Source organism: Carassius auratus, chromosome 28, assembly GCF_003368295.1.
Source record: "Carassius auratus strain Wakin chromosome 28, ASM336829v1, whole genome shotgun sequence".
Taxonomy (NCBI): domain Eukaryota; kingdom Metazoa; phylum Chordata; class Actinopteri; order Cypriniformes; family Cyprinidae; genus Carassius; species Carassius auratus.
In genome coordinates this window covers 12,610,548-12,628,428 of record NC_039270.1, presented here as the reverse complement: position 1 = coordinate 12,628,428, position 17,881 = coordinate 12,610,548, and the positions used below count along the sequence as shown (strand labels likewise).

General features: G+C 38.7%; 3 protein-coding genes and 1 non-coding gene across 4 annotated transcripts; 1 reads left to right on the top strand and 3 right to left on the bottom strand.

Moving 5' to 3' along the window:
* Positions 1 to 578: 578 nt before the first annotated feature.
* On the bottom strand, positions 579 to 2,778 carry rbx1 (ring-box 1, E3 ubiquitin protein ligase). The gene is made up of 5 exons (XM_026207842.1): positions 2,660 to 2,778; positions 1,476 to 1,554; positions 1,299 to 1,369; positions 1,112 to 1,197; positions 579 to 791 (listed from the first exon to the last, which is right to left on the bottom strand). Exons 1-5 carry the CDS (start codon positions 2,735 to 2,737, stop codon positions 779 to 781), a joined length of 327 nt encoding a protein of 108 aa, XP_026063627.1. The 5' UTR covers positions 2,738 to 2,778; the 3' UTR covers positions 579 to 778.
* A 136-nt stretch (positions 2,779 to 2,914) lies between these two features.
* trnaq-cug (transfer RNA glutamine (anticodon CUG)) lies at positions 2,915 to 2,986 on the bottom strand. The gene has a single exon. It is a non-coding gene; the product is annotated as a tRNA-Gln (tRNA).
* Positions 2,987 to 3,288: 302 nt separating this feature from the next.
* Positions 3,289 to 9,811, bottom strand: chadla (chondroadherin-like a). Its single transcript, XM_026207840.1, has 10 exons — positions 9,595 to 9,811; positions 8,945 to 9,121; positions 8,602 to 8,796; positions 8,328 to 8,483; positions 7,560 to 7,705; positions 7,228 to 7,466; positions 6,620 to 6,897; positions 5,336 to 6,028; positions 4,660 to 4,826; positions 3,289 to 4,296 (listed from the first exon to the last, which is right to left on the bottom strand). Exons 2-10 carry the CDS (start codon positions 9,101 to 9,103, stop codon positions 3,921 to 3,923), a joined length of 2,409 nt encoding a protein of 802 aa, XP_026063625.1. The 5' UTR covers positions 9,104 to 9,121; positions 9,595 to 9,811; the 3' UTR covers positions 3,289 to 3,920.
* A 1,694-nt stretch (positions 9,812 to 11,505) lies between these two features.
* LOC113046815 (cathepsin D-like) lies at positions 11,506 to 17,877 on the top strand. The gene is made up of 9 exons (XM_026207839.1): positions 11,506 to 11,721; positions 13,163 to 13,349; positions 13,440 to 13,563; positions 13,643 to 13,761; positions 14,497 to 14,696; positions 15,161 to 15,283; positions 15,354 to 15,498; positions 15,641 to 15,739; positions 16,727 to 17,877. The coding sequence occupies exons 1-9, from the start codon at positions 11,654 to 11,656 to the stop codon at positions 16,886 to 16,888; spliced, it is 1,227 nt and encodes a 408-aa protein (XP_026063624.1). The 5' UTR covers positions 11,506 to 11,653; the 3' UTR covers positions 16,889 to 17,877.
* The last annotated feature ends 4 nt before the right edge of the window (positions 17,878 to 17,881 follow it).

Below are 17,881 nucleotides of genomic sequence, written 5' to 3'. Positions count from 1 at the left end.
TCAACTACCTGGTTACTTACCACCATTTTTCAAAATATCTTATTTTGTGTTTAATAGATTTGTAAGAGTCCAGTACTGTTTATATGTGAGATATACAGTCCAGGTGCAGTAGAAACTCTTCAACTTAGAACTGACCGGAGAACCAGGGACCTGTACCGTGATGGACAATTTTAGTTTTTTTTTTTAGTACTAGTGACCTTTAATTTGGAGAGAGAGAAACTTGGGGAGTGACTTTTTTTTTTTTACCTTCAGACTAGCGTAACTGCTTGTATCTGATTGGTCCAGTATGAATTTGAGTTACTATGACAATGAATTGGCCAAGCCAATTTTATGGTAGCTAAAACCCAGAATAGGTGCAAATTAACTTCATGGTATAGGCCCGAGGATCCTTCAACTCAAATGTTTAGATCTGAACTCCTAACTTGAGATTTCTCTCCACATTACTTCTTATTTTAACACAAGAGATGAAGTGACTGGGCTTGTTCCGTTTCTTGCATAAAGCCTTAATGTAAACAACAGCACATGAATATTTAAGTTGTATTAACACAAGAATCCGATTTCAGAAATATTGCAACTGATAGAGCTTAATTTACAGAGACTTTAATTATAATTTACAGCTCAGAGAGCTGCATACAACACAGAAATAAAAATAAAAAAACTAGCACAACAATTTAAATGTGGAACATCGGGTCCTTTGACAAGGAGAGAATGGTGAAGTCTACACAAAAATGCTCCTCAGGAAAGAAAATCCTGGATCTGAAGCACAGACACTGGGCTGCTAATGGCCATACCTGAACAACAGAGCAACAAAAGATGATTATTAATACAAGCATGGATGTTTGCAACCAATAAAAGGCATGTCAGAAAATATGGGATTAAAACAATGCATTTCTATCATGAGTAATCGAGTAATTTCTATCATGTTTAGCTGCTCATAACTGAATTAAAAGTATTTTGCATATATATATTATATCTTAATAAAATGATACATGATACAGGTTAACCTGAGCATGCTCAAGGGGTCTAGACTTATTTTTCAGTGAACTAAGATTCCCTTTTAATACAGTTCCTTGGTCTGCCTCTATTGTAACGAAGAAACAAAATCACTCACTTCTGGAACTCCCACTCTCTGTTGTCCAGAGGACACACCTGTCTGGTCTTCAGCCAGCGAGAGATGCAGTGGAAATGAAACGCATGCTGCGCAACAAAAACACACAGTTATACCACAACCGAACAGACACAGTCCACATTGAATTCATTTGATTGGTTAGTTGGTCTGTGTGTGTCATCAAACTCACATTACAGACTCCCCAGGCCACTGTACACTCCTCTGATGTAGCTGACGCCTGATTGGCCTGGCACTCTATACCTGAAGAAAGATGAACTAGACCTAAACAACTCACTAAATAACAGCTGACATGGTGTTAAACGAAAAACTGAACTTAGAATACAGTCAGGCGGGAGCTGATACTTACAGAGGTCCATAATGTGATTTCTGCAAATGGCACAGTTGTCCACCACAATGTCCCAAGCCCACAGAGCCACAGCATTCCACTGCAAGAGAACACGCTTCCGGAATTAATTCAACCGAACAAATCTCCACAATACAATTCCATGGGGATTCAAAACTACTTTATTTTCCAGTGACCCTGAGATCCAACCCAATGTAAATCTCAATTCACCAGGAAATAAAACGCCTGTTACAGATCTACAATCCATTCACAGAGATCAAGTCAAAACTGGCAGAATTTACTTGGTGATATCACTGTAATACTAATGATTACCATGTGTGTTTTTAAAAAAAAAAGTGTTAGAATTGCCTGAAAGTGCCTGTAAAGTCCAAAACGATCAAATCGAACGTTAGAATGAGGTCAGTGTGATTTTGCCAAGTAAGACTTGGCAGTTCCTGGATCAGGATCTTTTGTTGATCCTGGATCAATATTCCAGTCCAAAACTTAACCCAAACCCAATCCCTAAACCTAAACCTACCCATAATTTATTCCTAAAATCAGTGTGAAATGATTAACAAGAGTGTAGAAGCACCTAATCCTGATTGTAAACCTAATACAGACATCTCCTGTAAAGTTATATCTCTATTCTGATCGGTTGATTGGAATGTTGTTCCAGGATAAACAAGGATGTTGAACCAGGAACATGTTGTACTTGGTGAATTCACGCTCACCTTAGATTGAGTCTACGAAGTTCAAAACTGTTCGAATCGTCAAAAATGAGGAAATCTATCGTTCTGAAAGCGCCTACGGTGCTCAAAATGGAACGTTTGGAATGCGTCTATGATTCTAAAAATGCTGTCTAGCTAAAGAACTTACTGAGTCTCTGAGTGAGTTCTATTAGCGTTTCATTTATATAGTGGCCTGGTTAAATAACCTCTCGGATTACGCTGCAGAATGTACAAGAGTTCAAATTACATTTGTCTACTTGATATCAAATTCTACATATTTCTGAGACATATGAAAAATTGACTTTAAGAACACATGCAAGTGATTAATATTAAAGAGGAAGAACGTGCAGCGCCGCCGATGCTAATCGGGGATTATAAACACGCCGCTGTGAAAGAGTTGACATTCTCAAGCGACTAAGCGTCTTAAATGTGTATTTATACTTGACATCAATACTTAATACCGACGTCTAAATACTGTACCTTTTTCACTTCAAAACGCTTTTTACTGGCTCCACTGTTAGCGCCACTCGGGGTGTCTACATCCATCGCGGCCGCCATGTTTGATAATGGTGTGATCTCGCGAGAGTGAGTGAGAACAATAATCAGTGACAGGTTGTCCATAAAATAAAGCAATATTTAGATTTCTGCTTATATTAAACCATAATATTGTATTTGATAAGCTAATTTTCTCAGCACATCGACTGTAAAGTAAACGTTAATCAAGTGAAAAACAGTAGGTTCCACCGAGATTTGAACTCGGATCGCTGGATTCAGAGTCCAGAGTGCTAACCATTACACCATGGAACCAGTTGATCACTATATCAAATATTTCTATATTTAAAGCAAATCTAAGCACAAACTATCACATATCTTGCAAAATTAAGCACTGCATTCTAAATATTACAAACACCTTTGCAATCACCTTTGCCATAATATTAATTCCTGTTAGATGTTTGTGTGTTACATATGTTATGTTTTTCAAGTATTGAGAAATATTATAACTTTGTATAACGTTTAACGATATAACTTTGTGAGGAAATTCAGAATATTTCTTTGAATAAAGGATTTATTTGAAATGACACATACGAAAAATTATTAAAACCCTTATTTGAGTTAAACCATATATATATAAAAGACCATAAACCTTCTGAACTCCACACCACCAATCTAACTTACACTGGACACAGTTCCTCAGGTCTACTCAACACAGACTTGTTACTGGAAAAAGCACAGTAAACCATTTCTATAAAAATATTATTGCACTACTGATACTTTGCATAGAATACATTGTTTAACAATACTATTGTACACTCATCCAACTGTATTTATTACCACTATTCTTACGTTGCTGCTGTTCATAATGTAATCCTACATTGCATTTCTATATTCTGTGCATACTCTGCTTAATACTGTATATAGCAACTCCACTGTACATTGTGTAAATCATAGCTTCACGTACTCTGTACTTATGTATATAAAAAACTATAGCCTTGCAGTTCTGCTAACTGCGTTTCATTGGCTCTGTACTTGTACTCTCCATAATGACAATAAATTTGAATCTAATCTAATCTAATATGCTAAATAAAAAAAAACGTTTACGGGAATGTTTTATAATTTTAAATAAGTTGCACATTCAAGAACTATGGACAGTGGGCATAAAGACTGAATACAGTGGCAATGGTCTTTAACAGCTTTACCTAAATAGTAAAGGTTTTCACCTGATAAATACATCACTTATAGTTTAAATCAAAAACTCTATGGCTTTTTTCACTGATGACTTAATCCTTGGTCGCCTTCCCTTTTTTTTCTTGTTTGGCCTGTTCTTTTTCAGGGCCCGCACTGGTTTGAGTTCATCAAACTCTTTTTTCTTTGGTGCCGCTGTCAGTTTGGGCTTTGCTGGTTTAGGATTAGGCTCAGATTGCACAGATCTGGCCTTTGTGGTCCGCATGGGTTTGTTTGGTATAGGGTCTTTGGTAGGGATGGAGGTCTCCTTGAAGGAAGGAGCATTTTCTCCAGAACAGTTCTTAAAGATGGCCGCCTCCATCACAGACTGACCTCGCAGCTCAGAGGGGTAACCGCACATGGCCTCAACCCTCAGACTCGCATTGTTCAACCATCTGAAAGAAAGTTGAGATAGATAGATTGATTCCTCCTTACTCTTTTTTTTTCAGAAATTGTACTGCTTTTATACATTTGGAAAGTCTTCCAGCCTTAAATCCTCTGAAACCCTGGCGTAATGTAATGTTTAATACACTTCATGGTGTTAATAACAAATAATGGAATATATTTTTGCTCAAAAGTAATCTAAAAGTAATCAAAAAGTAGTCCGTTATAGTATATTTGTAATCCAATAGATAATTTTAATAATAATTTAATAACAACAATACATTACAAATGATAATTTCCATCATGTGATTTGTTACCAGTAATAAACTATAATTTGTAAGACAGAACAGCAGATGAGTGGATGGATATCTCACCTGTAAAATGGAAGTAATTTGCAGTCACACATTAATGGATTTTTGTTGAGGGTAAGATATTGAAGTCCAGTAAGAGGTGAAAGGTCAGGCAACTCCTCTAACTGATTCTCTTCCAGAGACAAAGACAACAGACCAGGACCAAACCCTGCCAGAGAACTCGCACTCATCTATGACCACAAATCATACAAGGAGACAGAGAAAGAACATTTTCTGTTATCCAGATTAGTAAAAGCAAGGATTAACTGTTGTTTCTTTATCATTTAAAGGAATAGTTCACTCATAAAAGGAAAATTCTCTCATTAGTTATTCACCCTCACATCATTCCCAACCCATAAAACTTTTATGAATTAAGATATTTTGGTGAAATCCCAGAGCTTTCTGTCCCTGCACAGACAACAACACAACTGATACGTTCAAGACCCAGAGAGAGGCACGTTGAAGCCTGACACGGAACAGAAGATTTGTTGAATAAATTAGTTATTTTGTTTTTCTTTGCCCATAAAAAGTATTCTTGTAGTTTCATATAATTACTGTCGATCCACTGATTTAGCAATATCCTTACTACCTTCCTGGGCATTGATCGTGAGACATTAATGACAGAATTTTCATCTTTGGTTGAACTATCCCTTTAATAGTGCATCACATGATCTCATGTAGTTTGTCGTTTGACCTGTACCTTCTGAAGACTCATTCTATCAATGTACAGGTGCTTCAGACTTTCAGCCACTGCCCAAAACGCTCTTGGCCCAATCCAGCGAATCGGATTCCCTGAGAGGCGGAGCTCAGACAAACGAGGGGCGTGGCCTAGTGCATCACTCGGCACTTCTGTTAGCGCATTAGCTTCAAGATGAAGGACATCCAGCTTGTGTGCTGGATCCAGAGCTTTTGGCACTATGGATGTGATGGTGTTATTACTGAGGTAAAGGCCCGACAGCTGGGGGACCGGGGAGAGGAGCCCTGAAGGCTCTAGTTTAGCTATCAGGTTCCTCTCCAGATGCAGCTCGAGGAGTTTGGGGATGTGAGCCAGTGTGTCTGAAGAAGGAAACCGAGTGAGTTTATTGCCTTCCAGGTGAAGGTACATGATCTCATGGGCACCTTCGAAGGTTTTTGTGTCCAGGGAGGACAGCTGGTTGTTGGACAGGTAGAGGTACGTTAGCTCCTTCATGCCCCGGAAGGCGCCACCCTCGATCTCATGGATCATACAGCTGTCCAGGTGTAGAGACACCACCTCTGGGACACCGGGGAAACTGTTGCTAGGAAGATAATGGAAATGGTTTCCACGCAAGTCAAGCAGAAGAGTGTTGCCAGGGAAACCAGTGGGCACTTTAGTGTGGCCGCGGTCCTCACATGTAGCGTGCTGAACTGCAGCCTTGATAGTGAGCGTGAGGAGAACACAAAATGTGGTGAGACGGAGATATGTTTTAGATTTAAGGTATAGTTCACCCAAAATTAAAATCTGCTGACAGTTTATTCACACTCAGACCATCCAAGATGTAGATGAGATTTAGAGAAGCTTAGCATTACATCACTTGATCACCAGTGGATCTTCTGCAGTGAATGGGTGCCATCGGCAACAGTTTGACGTTATAAATGTCTTAATGATAGATTTGTTTCTTACAAACAAGATTTCACTTTACAATATGTCAACTGATAGTCGTGTGGGTTAATTGTGGATTACTGTAATGTTTTTATCAGTTGTTTGGACTCTCATTCTGACGGCACCCATTCACTGCAGAGGATTCATTGGTGAGCAAGTGATGCAATGCTACATTTCTTCAAATCAGTTCTGATGAAGAAACAAACTTTTGCATGGCCTGAGGGTGAGTAAAGTTTCAGCAGGTTTTTGGGTTCAAAACTATTCATTTAAGTGAATATTTCTGTATAACTGACAAAAACAAGGAATCTGTTAAATTATGAATAAATAACTAAAATTCCCTCCGCCCTTCCGAGCCTTTCTCACCTCACAATGGCAATTCTTTGGGCATTTGCTCTTTTTCTTTGGCTTGGCAGCTGGCACAGCCTTTTCTTGCACTCCATCTTCTTCTTTTGCTTCTGTTTCTATCAGATCCGGCCTCAGCTCGTCATGTGGTCTGCAGCGGAGGTCCTGTTCTTGAACATTTTGTAGAGGCTCATCTGAGAGGTGTGGGGGCCAAGCACAGGCCCCATAGAGCTTGATTCCTGAGCTCAGCGTCCACATCTTCAGCGCTCGCAGCAAACACGTACATCTGATCGGGTTCCCTGTATGACAATGTTTTATTTTTTTAAGATGAACAAATGTAATGTAACCTTGAACAATAATATTAATGCAATGATAATTCCGCTATTGTTACTCTACTTAATTATTGTTACTCTTTTACTCTAATTACAGCTATTGTTACTGCTCGTGTTGTTGTTTTTGTAATAGCTATATGACATTTCCAATATAAAAAATCATATAATTACTAGAATAAAATATATTTATACTGGTTTATACTGATATTTATGCTGAAAATAATTGTACTGACTGAAAGGTTAGTGTTGTAACAGACTAAATACTGAGACCGTGGGCAATGCTGTATTCCTGCTTACCGCTGAGGTTAAGGCTGGTGAGCTGCGAGGACACTTTGAGGGCCTGTATGTAAGGGAGCTGGTTGTAGCTCAGATCTAGGTGAGAGATGTGAGGAGACAGAGACAGAGCTGATTCAGAAAGGTCCTGCAGAGCCATGTGGTGCAGAGACAGATGTGTGAGTTTGGGCATGGACACACTCTCCTCCACCAGATATGTCATGGGGTTAAAACTCATATCCAGGTGAGTCAACTCCATCAATCTGAGACGAAGAAAGACAACAGTCAGTTCTGAAGGTCTGAGCATATCTAAAATCAACAATAATTAATTTGGTTTGTCAAAAATCAGTGGCTACCTGGTCATACTTTTGGTAGGAAAGTACTGGAGTTCATTATGGTCCAGGTTTAAGTGTGTGAGTGCAAGAAGACCAGCAAAGGCTTCAGTCGCCAGATTGTTTAGAGAGTTATGACTCAAACGCAGCCACTGGATATTCAGCATTCCCTGAGAGACAGAGTGAGAATTACTCAGGAGGAAAATTATCACACAAACCACCCAACAAAATCAGTGTAAACTCAGATTGGAAAGATTATAACATAAAGTAATGGGACTCTTTGAGAGAATTCAAGAATTCACCACAAAAAGAAAATAAATATTGTCAAATGAAAGTATTATTGCGGTAAGATTTTTTCATGTTTTTGAAAGAGGTCTCTTATGCTGAACAAGACGCCCATTGTTTGTTTGTTTTTGTTTTTACTGTAAAAATAGTACGATTGTGAAATAATTTAGCAATTTAAATTAACTGTTTTCAATTACATATATTTTAAAATATATTTTATTCTTGTGATGAATGTTCAGCATCATTACTCCAGTCTTCAGTCTCACATGATCCTTCAGAAATCACTCTAATTTTACTGATTTGCTGCTGAGGAAACTTTTCTTATTAATCTCCATGTTGGACATTAAGCTGCTTAATATTCTGTGGAAACTGTTATGTTCAATAAAAGAATGCATAAAAGAACAGCGTTTATTTGAAGCAGGAATATTTGGCAACATTTCAAATGTCTTCTCTTTCACTTTTACTTAATGCATCCTTGCTGACCCCAAATTGTTGACGGTAGTGTACCTGGAATGCCATGTTGGGGAGGTAGACTAGCTGGTTATGAGTGAGGGAGAGCAGGGTTACAGAGTTTAATGCAGCAAATGCTCCAGGGTGGATCTCTTCAATGCGGTTCCGGTCTAAATACAACTGCTTCAGTGATGATAGACCATCAAACGATTCCTACAGGTGGGGAGACGGTAACAACACAGCTAAAGACAGACACATTTCAAACCATCAGCCTAAGAATGATTTGATTCATTAATCTAAATTGAACACTTCCACATCTTAAAGAAGATACCTGGTAGAGGATGTCTATCTTGTTGTTAGTGAGGTCAAGCTGCACCAGACGTGAAAGCCCACGGAGCGCTCCCTCTCTGACGGACTGGATACTGCATCCCTGCAGGTTCAGGTGGGTCAGGTAGGGGGTGTGTTTGAACGCATTTTTAGGCAGTTCCCCAAGATTATTCCTCTTCAGGTCCAGTTTCACTGTGATCTGAGATAAAAGCCATTGCAAGTACTGCATATGAGTGTGTTGATCCACTTGCTCACAGATCAGACAGTAAACTCTGATCATGATATTAAGACACAAGCATGATGACTTTCTGTGGTGCTCTATACTGGACGTGGAAAGTCGCACTCACCTCATTTATAGTAGGAGGAATATGTGTGAGATTCTTCCCTACACACGTCACAGTGAGCTTTGTGTCGTCGCAGACGCAGACTCGTGGGCATTTTGCAGTCTGACCCGCAGGAACAGAGATTGTTAAGAACAGAAGCAGACCTGATACTATCAGCCTCATGGTGCCGTCCTCCTCCAGCTGAAGGGATAAAAAGGAAACTGATTATTATTTGAACATAATGGAAAAGAATAAACATATATATATATATATATATATATATATATATATATATATATATATATATATATATATATATATATATATATATATATAGACAAGATGGTGCAAAGTCCAATCACCACATAATACCTGTGTATTTAAACACCATTGGTAAATTCTGGCATTATGACCTCTGATCCCATCCTGACCTTAAGACAGTTAACACAGTGGTAGCACATTTCACAGGGCTCCAAACTTTAGTGCATGAATGGAGAAAGTCAAAGACGTATTTTACTCATTTTCATTTTTAAATCTTACAAATGTGCTCATTCAGACGGTTTCATTAAGCAAAACCTAACTTGATAAGAGTGGGGATGAAAACCCTTAATATCATTGAGCTGAATGTAAACTACTGTTTCTGCAAAAAGATGATGAAAGAAATGACAACTCACCTCTGATACGGGTTTAAGCTAAATATAATCCCAGAACTGGAAATTCTGCAGCTCTAAACTTGACAGTGATGAGGAAATATGTTCTTTATCTTGCAAGAGTGTTACTTTTCATTGCTCGTTTGTTTAATATTACAACTAAACTTTTAGCCTGCAGTCTTTCATCTATGCCTTCTGTTCTCGTCCACTGCTCCACTGTTTGACTCGCTGATGTGAATGAGAGAAGAATGGCCCCGCCTGTAGATGCCAGTATATACCGTTGGGCGTTTACCTTACAGAACAAATACCTTTCTTTCAATTCAAAATAGCAGGCAACTTGCCTTAAAACCATCAACTAGCCAGGGTTTAAAAATGAGTGAGGTCTGTGGTGTGAATTGCACTATAATAACCCCACATACAACTCATATACACTAAAACTTTAAAAGAGACAGATATGACAATGTTTGTGATTGTTAAATTATATCATTTAATTCACCATTGGTTAGGTTAGGTGTATATCATTTTATCAGTTGTTTATTATTTATTCAACAATATGTAGGTCTATAACTGTTATAGTTTTCATTAATAACCATAATAAACATGTTATATAGATGCTAACTTTGTCAAGTGCTCTTATGAACGTGACTTTGTGAAAATGTTACTACACTCAATGAAATAGCATAGATGTAACCTACTTGTTCTACAGATCTCTGCAATGGTGATATATGCTATTGTTTTGATAGTGTTGATAACACATCTGACAGATAATATCAAGGTTTTTTTGCATTTGCATTTGCCTTCCTGAATGTGGTATCCTATCACCCTCAACAATAACATGTCCGTGGGCTCTTTTGATTACTGTCAGCTTAAGGTCCAGCGAGTGTTGCCAGATATTGCTATGAAAACAAATAGAAAACCAAAACTACAAATACAAAGAAATCAACATGAGTTCAAATATTTTGTAAATAAGATAAGATACAGATATCAATCCCCTAAACAGAAACTGTCACCTCTATTAACTTTCTAAATTGTCAAATTAAGTAGAAAAGACAAGTCCAAAGTTATTTATAGGCTAATAACTGGATCTGGCAACATTACCTTCCTTGCCTGCCCTATTGCTATTGAAAATATATCAGGTAATGGACCTTGTCCTTTACGCAGAGCCCCTTGGCTCTCCTACAACCTTCAAGATACATCCTTATAGTGAACAATTCTGATTCCAAAACATCACAAATCATAAAAAAAAGTGTGAGTGTTTTACACTACAATTCTTTAACCAGTTTCATACAGCAGGCATAGACAACTTCGGTCCTGGAGGGCCACTGTCCTGCAGAGTTTAACTCCAACCCTAATTAAACACACCTGAAAAAAGGCATTCAGTGTTTTCAGGATTACTAAATATAGATACAGGCAGGTGAGTTTTTATGAGGGCTGAAGCTAAATTCTGCAGGATAGTGGCCCTCCATGACCGGAGTTGCCTATCCCTGCACTACAGCATTCATACATATCCATCACATTTACGAAGGTGCATACATTTTTTATTCCAATAAAATGTATAGGTATTTTTGAATGAGAGTCGGGAGATGGGTGCTGGTTATCCGTAGAATGGTTGCAGTTTGGGCATTTACCAGCAGGGGCAATAATGTCCACGTTAACAAGTCAAGCCTAAGGACAGATTTTAAAACAAAAGCAAAATGAAGATGTTTATAATGTGACGTCAAATCATTTGTACATCTAAGTGAGAAAAAACTATATATGAGCATGTTTAGTTAAGTTTGGGTTTTGCTGGTTAACAAACACAAAAAGCCAGTAACGCCATTTAAACAGTCAGGAAGCGATGGGCGTGAAATTCAACTTGATTGATGTGTTCTCCAACCAATCGTAGATTGGCGCTGCTATCCAATCAGGTTTAAGGAGAACGGAAACCCCCGAGCATGTGCGAAACTCTCCGAAAACCACTTTTGGATATTTAAGTTGCGTACAAGGGGCGGCGGTGGAAGTTATACATCAGAACTGCTTCTGCAAATCTGAATTTTGTATCAGATCGGAAGTAAAACCAATACATTTCTTTTAAGAGCAGAGAATGGCTCGTTTTCACCTGTTCGCGTTTTTAATTTGTCTGTCAATTGCGGACAGCCAAGCAATAATCAGGTGAGTGCATCAATTCTAAAAAGTTATTATCGATGTAAGCGCGTTTTATGCGAACAAATTTCATCAAGAAACATTTAGCTTATTAACACTACAAACTCTAAAAAAACTTAAATAGCCCCATTATGACTTTTGCACATTAACTTTCACTATATAAATCACCAAGTTTATCTGTATTTGGATAAACACATTCTTCAAACAACAATCCGATGCATTATGTTTCATAATATGAATCAAGCTGCTTAAAACAGTGCTGCTTACGACGTTTCGAAGTTTGATACAGCATCATGATCTGATATTTAGGAGCAGGAAGTTGAACTCGGATGACTGTGATCAGTTTCATGTGTGAACTGCTGTGGTTGAGGTGCGACATTGGGTAAACCTGCATCTACAATGAAAACGAGAGGGAGAGGCGAAAAACTTAAACGTTATTTATAATAAGAGGAGCTGACTGACATGCATGCAGTTTTGACAGTTTCGTTGCTTATAAAGTCAGCGTTGTAATTGGACTTCGTTGTCGGATCTTAATGAAACCGTGCACAAACGCCATCTAAAACGCTATGTCAATCAGTAAGCACGGTTATTTTATATTTTTCCGCCTCACAGTGATACAATTAAACTGCTCACCAGTCACTGCACATTTAGATTGTTGACGTGCGGTTGACCAATCACAGTTCGCTTTGCTCATACGTAACGATTAGGGGCGGGGTTATCTAAGCTGTATCATTAAACCACAACAATGAGACTTAAAGGTCTCTGCAGAGCAAAAGTGGGCGTTTATCACCATGTGGGTGGTTTAAAACTGCTGGGTGTTTCTGAATCATGCAATCTAAATGATCCCCCTTACCCAACCACATCCCTCAAGTATAGGTCTCTGCAGGAAAGTAATGGGAGTTACCAGATCAGGGTGTTTTTACACCATGATACCTGATTGGTTGACGTCATAGTGACGTTAGGTTTAGGGGTGGGGTTGGGTAAGGGGGATCATTTAGATTGCATGATTTAGAAACACCCAGCAGTTTGAACACACCCACATGGTGATAAACGCCCACTTTTGCTCTGCAGAGACCTAAGTCTCACATCCCTAAACCTAACGTCACTATTACATCAACCAATCAGGTATCATGGTGTAAAAACACCTTGATCTTGTAACTCCCATTACTTTCCTGCAGAGACCTATACTTGACAACAATAGACAAGTCTGGGTAAAAAAGAAATACATAACGGTGCCGCGATCTAAACAAATTATTGTCTAGAAGAAAAATAAGACGTTATGCCATAGCAACAACAAGTCTAATTTTCTTCGAGAAATAAAAATCTACTCCGGATTATTCATTAAATGCGTTGTTTGATCATTGGTGTCGTGTTGTGATGGCAAGTTTTATAGATGTGGTGCACTACTCGAAGCAGGTGTTTTATTGCTTGCTCACTGTTGTATGTCTAGAATTCCTCTGCACAAGATGCGCACTGTGCGCCGCATACTGGCAGAGAACGGGAGGACTATTGACGAGATCAAATCCATGGCCAGAGAGGAAACCAACCAAGTCAGATTTTCATCGCCCTCCACAACACATTCACCATCACCAACAAAACTGCCTCCACCTATTGAGAAACTCACCAACTTCATGGATGTAAGGCAATGTGGAATCAGTCCCTGATTATGCATTATGGTTTTTGAAAGAGGAATGTAATTAGTCCAACTGTCCTTTCTCTCATTCCAGTCGCAGTATTTTGGAGTGATCAGTATTGGCACCCCTCCGCAGGACTTCACTGTGCTGTTTGACACTGGATCATCCAACCTCTGGGTTCCCTCCATCCATTGCTCCTACCTGGACATTGCATGCTGTGAGGGTTGTTTTGGGTCATCGTTTTGATATGTATCGTGTTTTCCGTTACTAAAATGTCTTCATAAAATGTCTCTCAGGGTTGCACCATCGCTACAACTCTAAGAAGTCGAGCACGTATGTCAAGAATGGCACGGAGTTCTCGATCCAGTACGGCAGAGGCAGTCTCTCTGGCTTCATCAGTCAGGATACAGTCACCGTGAGTAAAGACTACATCGTGAGAGCTGTAAAAGCTCCAAAAGAATAGGAAAAGCATCACAAAAGTGACTACTATATCACAGGCCACTAAAGAAATCCAATAGATATGTGTGGAAAACAGATCAACGTTATAAAAAAAAGTAACCAATAATGTCGCTGAGGCTAGTACTATTTTATTATATATTATTTATATTTTCAGTTTTTAGTAATTTTATTAGGTGCAGTTGTCTTTTTTTATTATATTCTTCAAAATGTTTGAAATATTTAAGTACTTCAACATAATGCAGGAATATATTGCGCAATTAGTTTTCCTGATTTTTGCTTTAGTTTAAAGTCAAGGTAGAGCTGACCACAGCTGCTAAAGTTCAGAGCTACTCTGGATGATTTCTGGCAGTCAGAAGAAGAAGAAAAATAAATCACGTGGTGTATGATTGGCACAGACTCTAAATGATTTATTTTTACAATTAGATTGTGACTCCACCCAGTTCAGACCAATATTAAGCACGTTTTGTTTAGTTGTTATCCAATTTGAGAATGCATAGTGTTTAAATATATCAAGCAGCTTTTGAAGCATATTATGCATGAGTTTATGTTCGCTTCACAAGTTTGGTAGTGTGTGTGATCCTCAGTCATTTATAGTATGATGCCTAGTTTTTCTCGAACCATTGACAAAGTACAGCACACTGTTTGAGGCATCAACATTCCCCAAAACTGACCTGTTTGTTTCTGTCTGTAGTTGGCAGGGCTGAAGGTGCCAAACCAGCAGTTTGGTGAGGCAGTTAAACAGCCTGGGATTGTGTTTGCGGTGGCACGTTTTGATGGCGTCCTGGGGATGGCATACCCTTCCATTTCTGTAGACGGGGTCACGCCGGTGTTTGACACGGCCATGGCTGCCAAAATCCTGCCTCAGAATATCTTCTCTTTTTATATCAACCGGTGAGCTGCTTGTTTCAAAGTTCATTTGATTGTTTCTTCTAATTGTTTAGCCAAATGGTAGACACTTAATATTGACATGAGAAAGTTTGGAAGAGAAACCTAGTTCCTCTATTTCCTTCTCCATTTCAGTTTTAAAATGGTGAAGAATGTGGCAACAAATGTAGACCGAAAGAATTTGTATTTATTCTTGTTAAACGGTAACGCATGACTCCTATTACTGCTTTTCAAAGCGCATGTGCATGTTACAGCCAATATATCACAGTATAGTCAATTGTTCTGTCTCTATAAAAAGCCTCTTTTACTAACTGAGTGACTCATGATTAAAATGTGCACATATGGGTCAGGCTTTGCCTACTTTTTGGGACCAAGATGCATAACGTTTTAAAAATCCCTTCGGTTGTAGGGACTTTCCTCGAAATGGCTTAATGCACATGCTAATTCTTGTTGGTAAATGTTGTGTGTAGGGACCCCGCAGGTGAAGTTGGAGGTGAGCTGATGCTGGGAGGTTTTGACCAGCAGTACTTTGACGGTGATCTGCATTACGTCAACGTCACACGAAAGGCCTACTGGCAGATAAAGATGGATGAGTATGTGATCACCATTACCATACAAGCCATGTTTCCAATATTCTTGCTTATATTGGTTGTTTTTCAACAGAGTTCAGGTGGGTGGCAGTCTTACCCTCTGTAAAAACGGATGCCAGGCAGTTGTTGACACAGGAACATCAGTGATCACGGGGCCGGTTCAAGAGGTGCGGGCGCTGCAGAAAGCCATCGGAGCCATACCTCTGCTTATGGGAGAGGTGAGGAGCATTCCTGCTAAAATACACCTTCATCAACATTTATAATGCTTATTTATCCTTTCAATTTGCTGACTTGTCCACTGCCATGTATTTCCAGCATAAATTGAGGAAGTTGTAAAGTAAACATTTCCTCTTTTTCTAGTACTGGATTGACTGTAAGAGGATTCCATCACTTCCTGTTGTTTCCCTCAGCCTGGGAGGGAAAATGTTCAACTTAACCGGAGAGGACTATGTTCTGAAGGTAAGTCCCTTTTTTTTTCTTTTTTTTTTATACAGAATCTGGTGTGGTTTTTCCTTGTACTCTGCTGAGGTTGGAAACAGGAACATACACCGTTATGTTGTGAAAGTCGTGACATTTGCAGATTATGGGAACCTATGCTCTGAAATGGTGCTCTGCATTTAACCCATCCAAGTGGACACACACACACACACACCGTGAACACACACCCAGAGCAGTGGGCAGCTATAGATCCAGCGCCCGGGGAGCAACTGGGGGTTCAGTGCCTTGCTCAAGGGCACTTCAGTCATGGGTATTGAGGGTGGAAGAGTGCTGGGATACCTTTTCACCTTCATACACGCTTCCATCCATTTCAAAGAATAAGTCAACAAAAAAAATTAAAGTTTATTTAAAAAAAAAAAACGGAAAAAAAGAAGAGGAAAAAAAATGATCCTCTTCAGTGAATGGGTGCCATCAGAATGAGAGCCCAAACTGCTGATAAATGCATAACTGTAATCCACCAGAAATGCTGCATGTTTAAAAGAAACCAATCCAACATGAACTTTAAACATTTTTCATGTCACAAGGCATTAATTGTTGGACTGGAGTGGTGTGGATTATTGTGATATTTTTTTATCAGCTGTTTGGACTCTGATTCTGACGGCACCCATTCACTGCAGAGGAACTAATGGTGAGCCAGTGATGTGGTGATCATTTCTCCAAATCTGTTCTGATGGTGAAACAAACTCTTATTAAAATAAAATCTTATTTGGCCTGAGTCTGAGTAAACATTCAGCAAATCTTCATGTTTGGTTGAAATACTCCTTTAATTACAGAGACCGCATTTTCTTTCTATTGTACACCAAAAATAAATAAATCAAATCCAAATGCTCTTATGTTTGGAATCGAATCAAATCTCAGGACATTGATTAAAACTGCTTTGGAAATGAATGCAGCATTGATTGATTTAACACATTGAATCAATCTTAACTCCCTTCTGTCTTTTCTCAGATCTCTCGCATGGGTGTGAGTGTTTGTCTGTCTGGCTTTATGGCAATGGATATCCCACCTCCTGCCGGGCCGCTGTGGATTCTGGGAGATGCGTTCATTGGCCGCTACTACACTGTGTTTGACAGAGAGGCAGACCGCGTGGGCTTTGCTCCTGCTAAATGAAAAACAATCACATGGTGTTGTACTGGACCATTAACAGTACAGAACATTTCTGATTGAAGTTTGCAATTTGAAATATGCAATGTAAAGAAATCAACAAATGCCTGCGTATCATGACGTGTTTTTCCAAGCATTAAACTCAAAGTAAAACTGAAAAAGAAGAAATGAGTTTAACTTGTTGAGCTAGGGATTCTCTGTACTTCCCCTCGAAGCCTTGTTTCAATGGATGAATTAAAAATAAAAGATGTATTTTTAGTTTGTAATTAAGCTATTAATTGTTTTTGTAGAACATTTCATAAAAGATTGGATATATTGCTGGTAGATTAATAGTACTTCGGATTTGTGGTTCTCATAAGTTTTTGTCAGATGACTTTTGTGTGTATGTGTGTAAACCATTTTGATAATGCTGGTGTATCATAATCCATTTATAACACTGAAATGAACTGTATTTTCTGTTAAAGCTGATCAAGTCTACTTGGCTTCTTTTTCTAATCATTTAACTCAAAATGACAGCAAAAGTTCTTCCAAACCTGAAGTTAAATAAAGTTTTGTTTGTAGTTGCTTGTTTGATTTCATGCTCTGCTGTCTGTAGTTGAATTTACTTTGAAACATGTTCTTGTCTTAACTGCTTAACTGATGGAGGTTTTCCACTTTTTTTCTATTTTGTAATTTGTAAGCCGTTGATTTGATTGACTGACTGCATCTCTAGCCCTACGGAAACCAGACATTGATTTAGTTCCTGCATCTGTTTCCTGTGATGATTCAAAATGTTCATCACATGTCATCTAGAGTCAGTTTAGCACATTACATTTAACACATCACTGTTTACCTTTGGCCGAAATTCTGTCATAATGCTAATGCAACTACAGTTTAAAGGTGTGTGGTTGGTTATATTGTGTAATGCTTTTGAAAGTCTCTTATGTTCATCAATGCTGCATTTACTTACTAATAGCCTATATTAAACATTCCTGTGATGCAAAGCTGAATTTTCAGCAG

Bases quoted from the DNA above. Each gene is read 5' to 3' on its own strand.
- rbx1 (XM_026207842.1), bottom strand. From the start codon at position 2,737: ATGGCGGCCGCGATGGATGTAGACACCCCGAGTGGCGCTAACAGTGGA. The intron at 1,370-1,475 runs GTAAGTATCAGC...ATCTTTCTTCAG, and splicing joins AAATCACATTATGGACCTCT to GTATAGAGTGCCAGGCCAAT. The intron at 1,198-1,298 runs GTGAGTTTGATG...TTTGTTGCGCAG, and splicing joins TGGCCTGGGGAGTCTGTAAT to CATGCGTTTCATTTCCACTG.
- LOC113046815 (XM_026207839.1), top strand. From the start codon at position 11,654: ATGGCTCGTTTTCACCTGTTCGCGTTTTTAATTTGTCTGTCAATTGCG. The intron at 13,564-13,642 runs GTGAGGGTTGTT...AATGTCTCTCAG, and splicing joins CTACCTGGACATTGCATGCT to GGTTGCACCATCGCTACAAC. The intron at 14,697-15,160 runs GTGAGCTGCTTG...TGTTGTGTGTAG, and splicing joins TTCTCTTTTTATATCAACCG to GGACCCCGCAGGTGAAGTTG.
- chadla (XM_026207840.1), bottom strand. From the start codon at position 9,103: ATGAGGCTGATAGTATCAGGTCTGCTTCTGTTCTTAACAATCTCTGTT. The intron at 8,484-8,601 runs GTATCTTCTTTA...CCCCACCTGTAG, and splicing joins AGATAGACATCCTCTACCAG to GAATCGTTTGATGGTCTATC. The intron at 6,029-6,619 runs GTGAGAAAGGCT...CTCACTATCAAG, and splicing joins CAAAGAATTGCCATTGTGAG to GCTGCAGTTCAGCACGCTAC.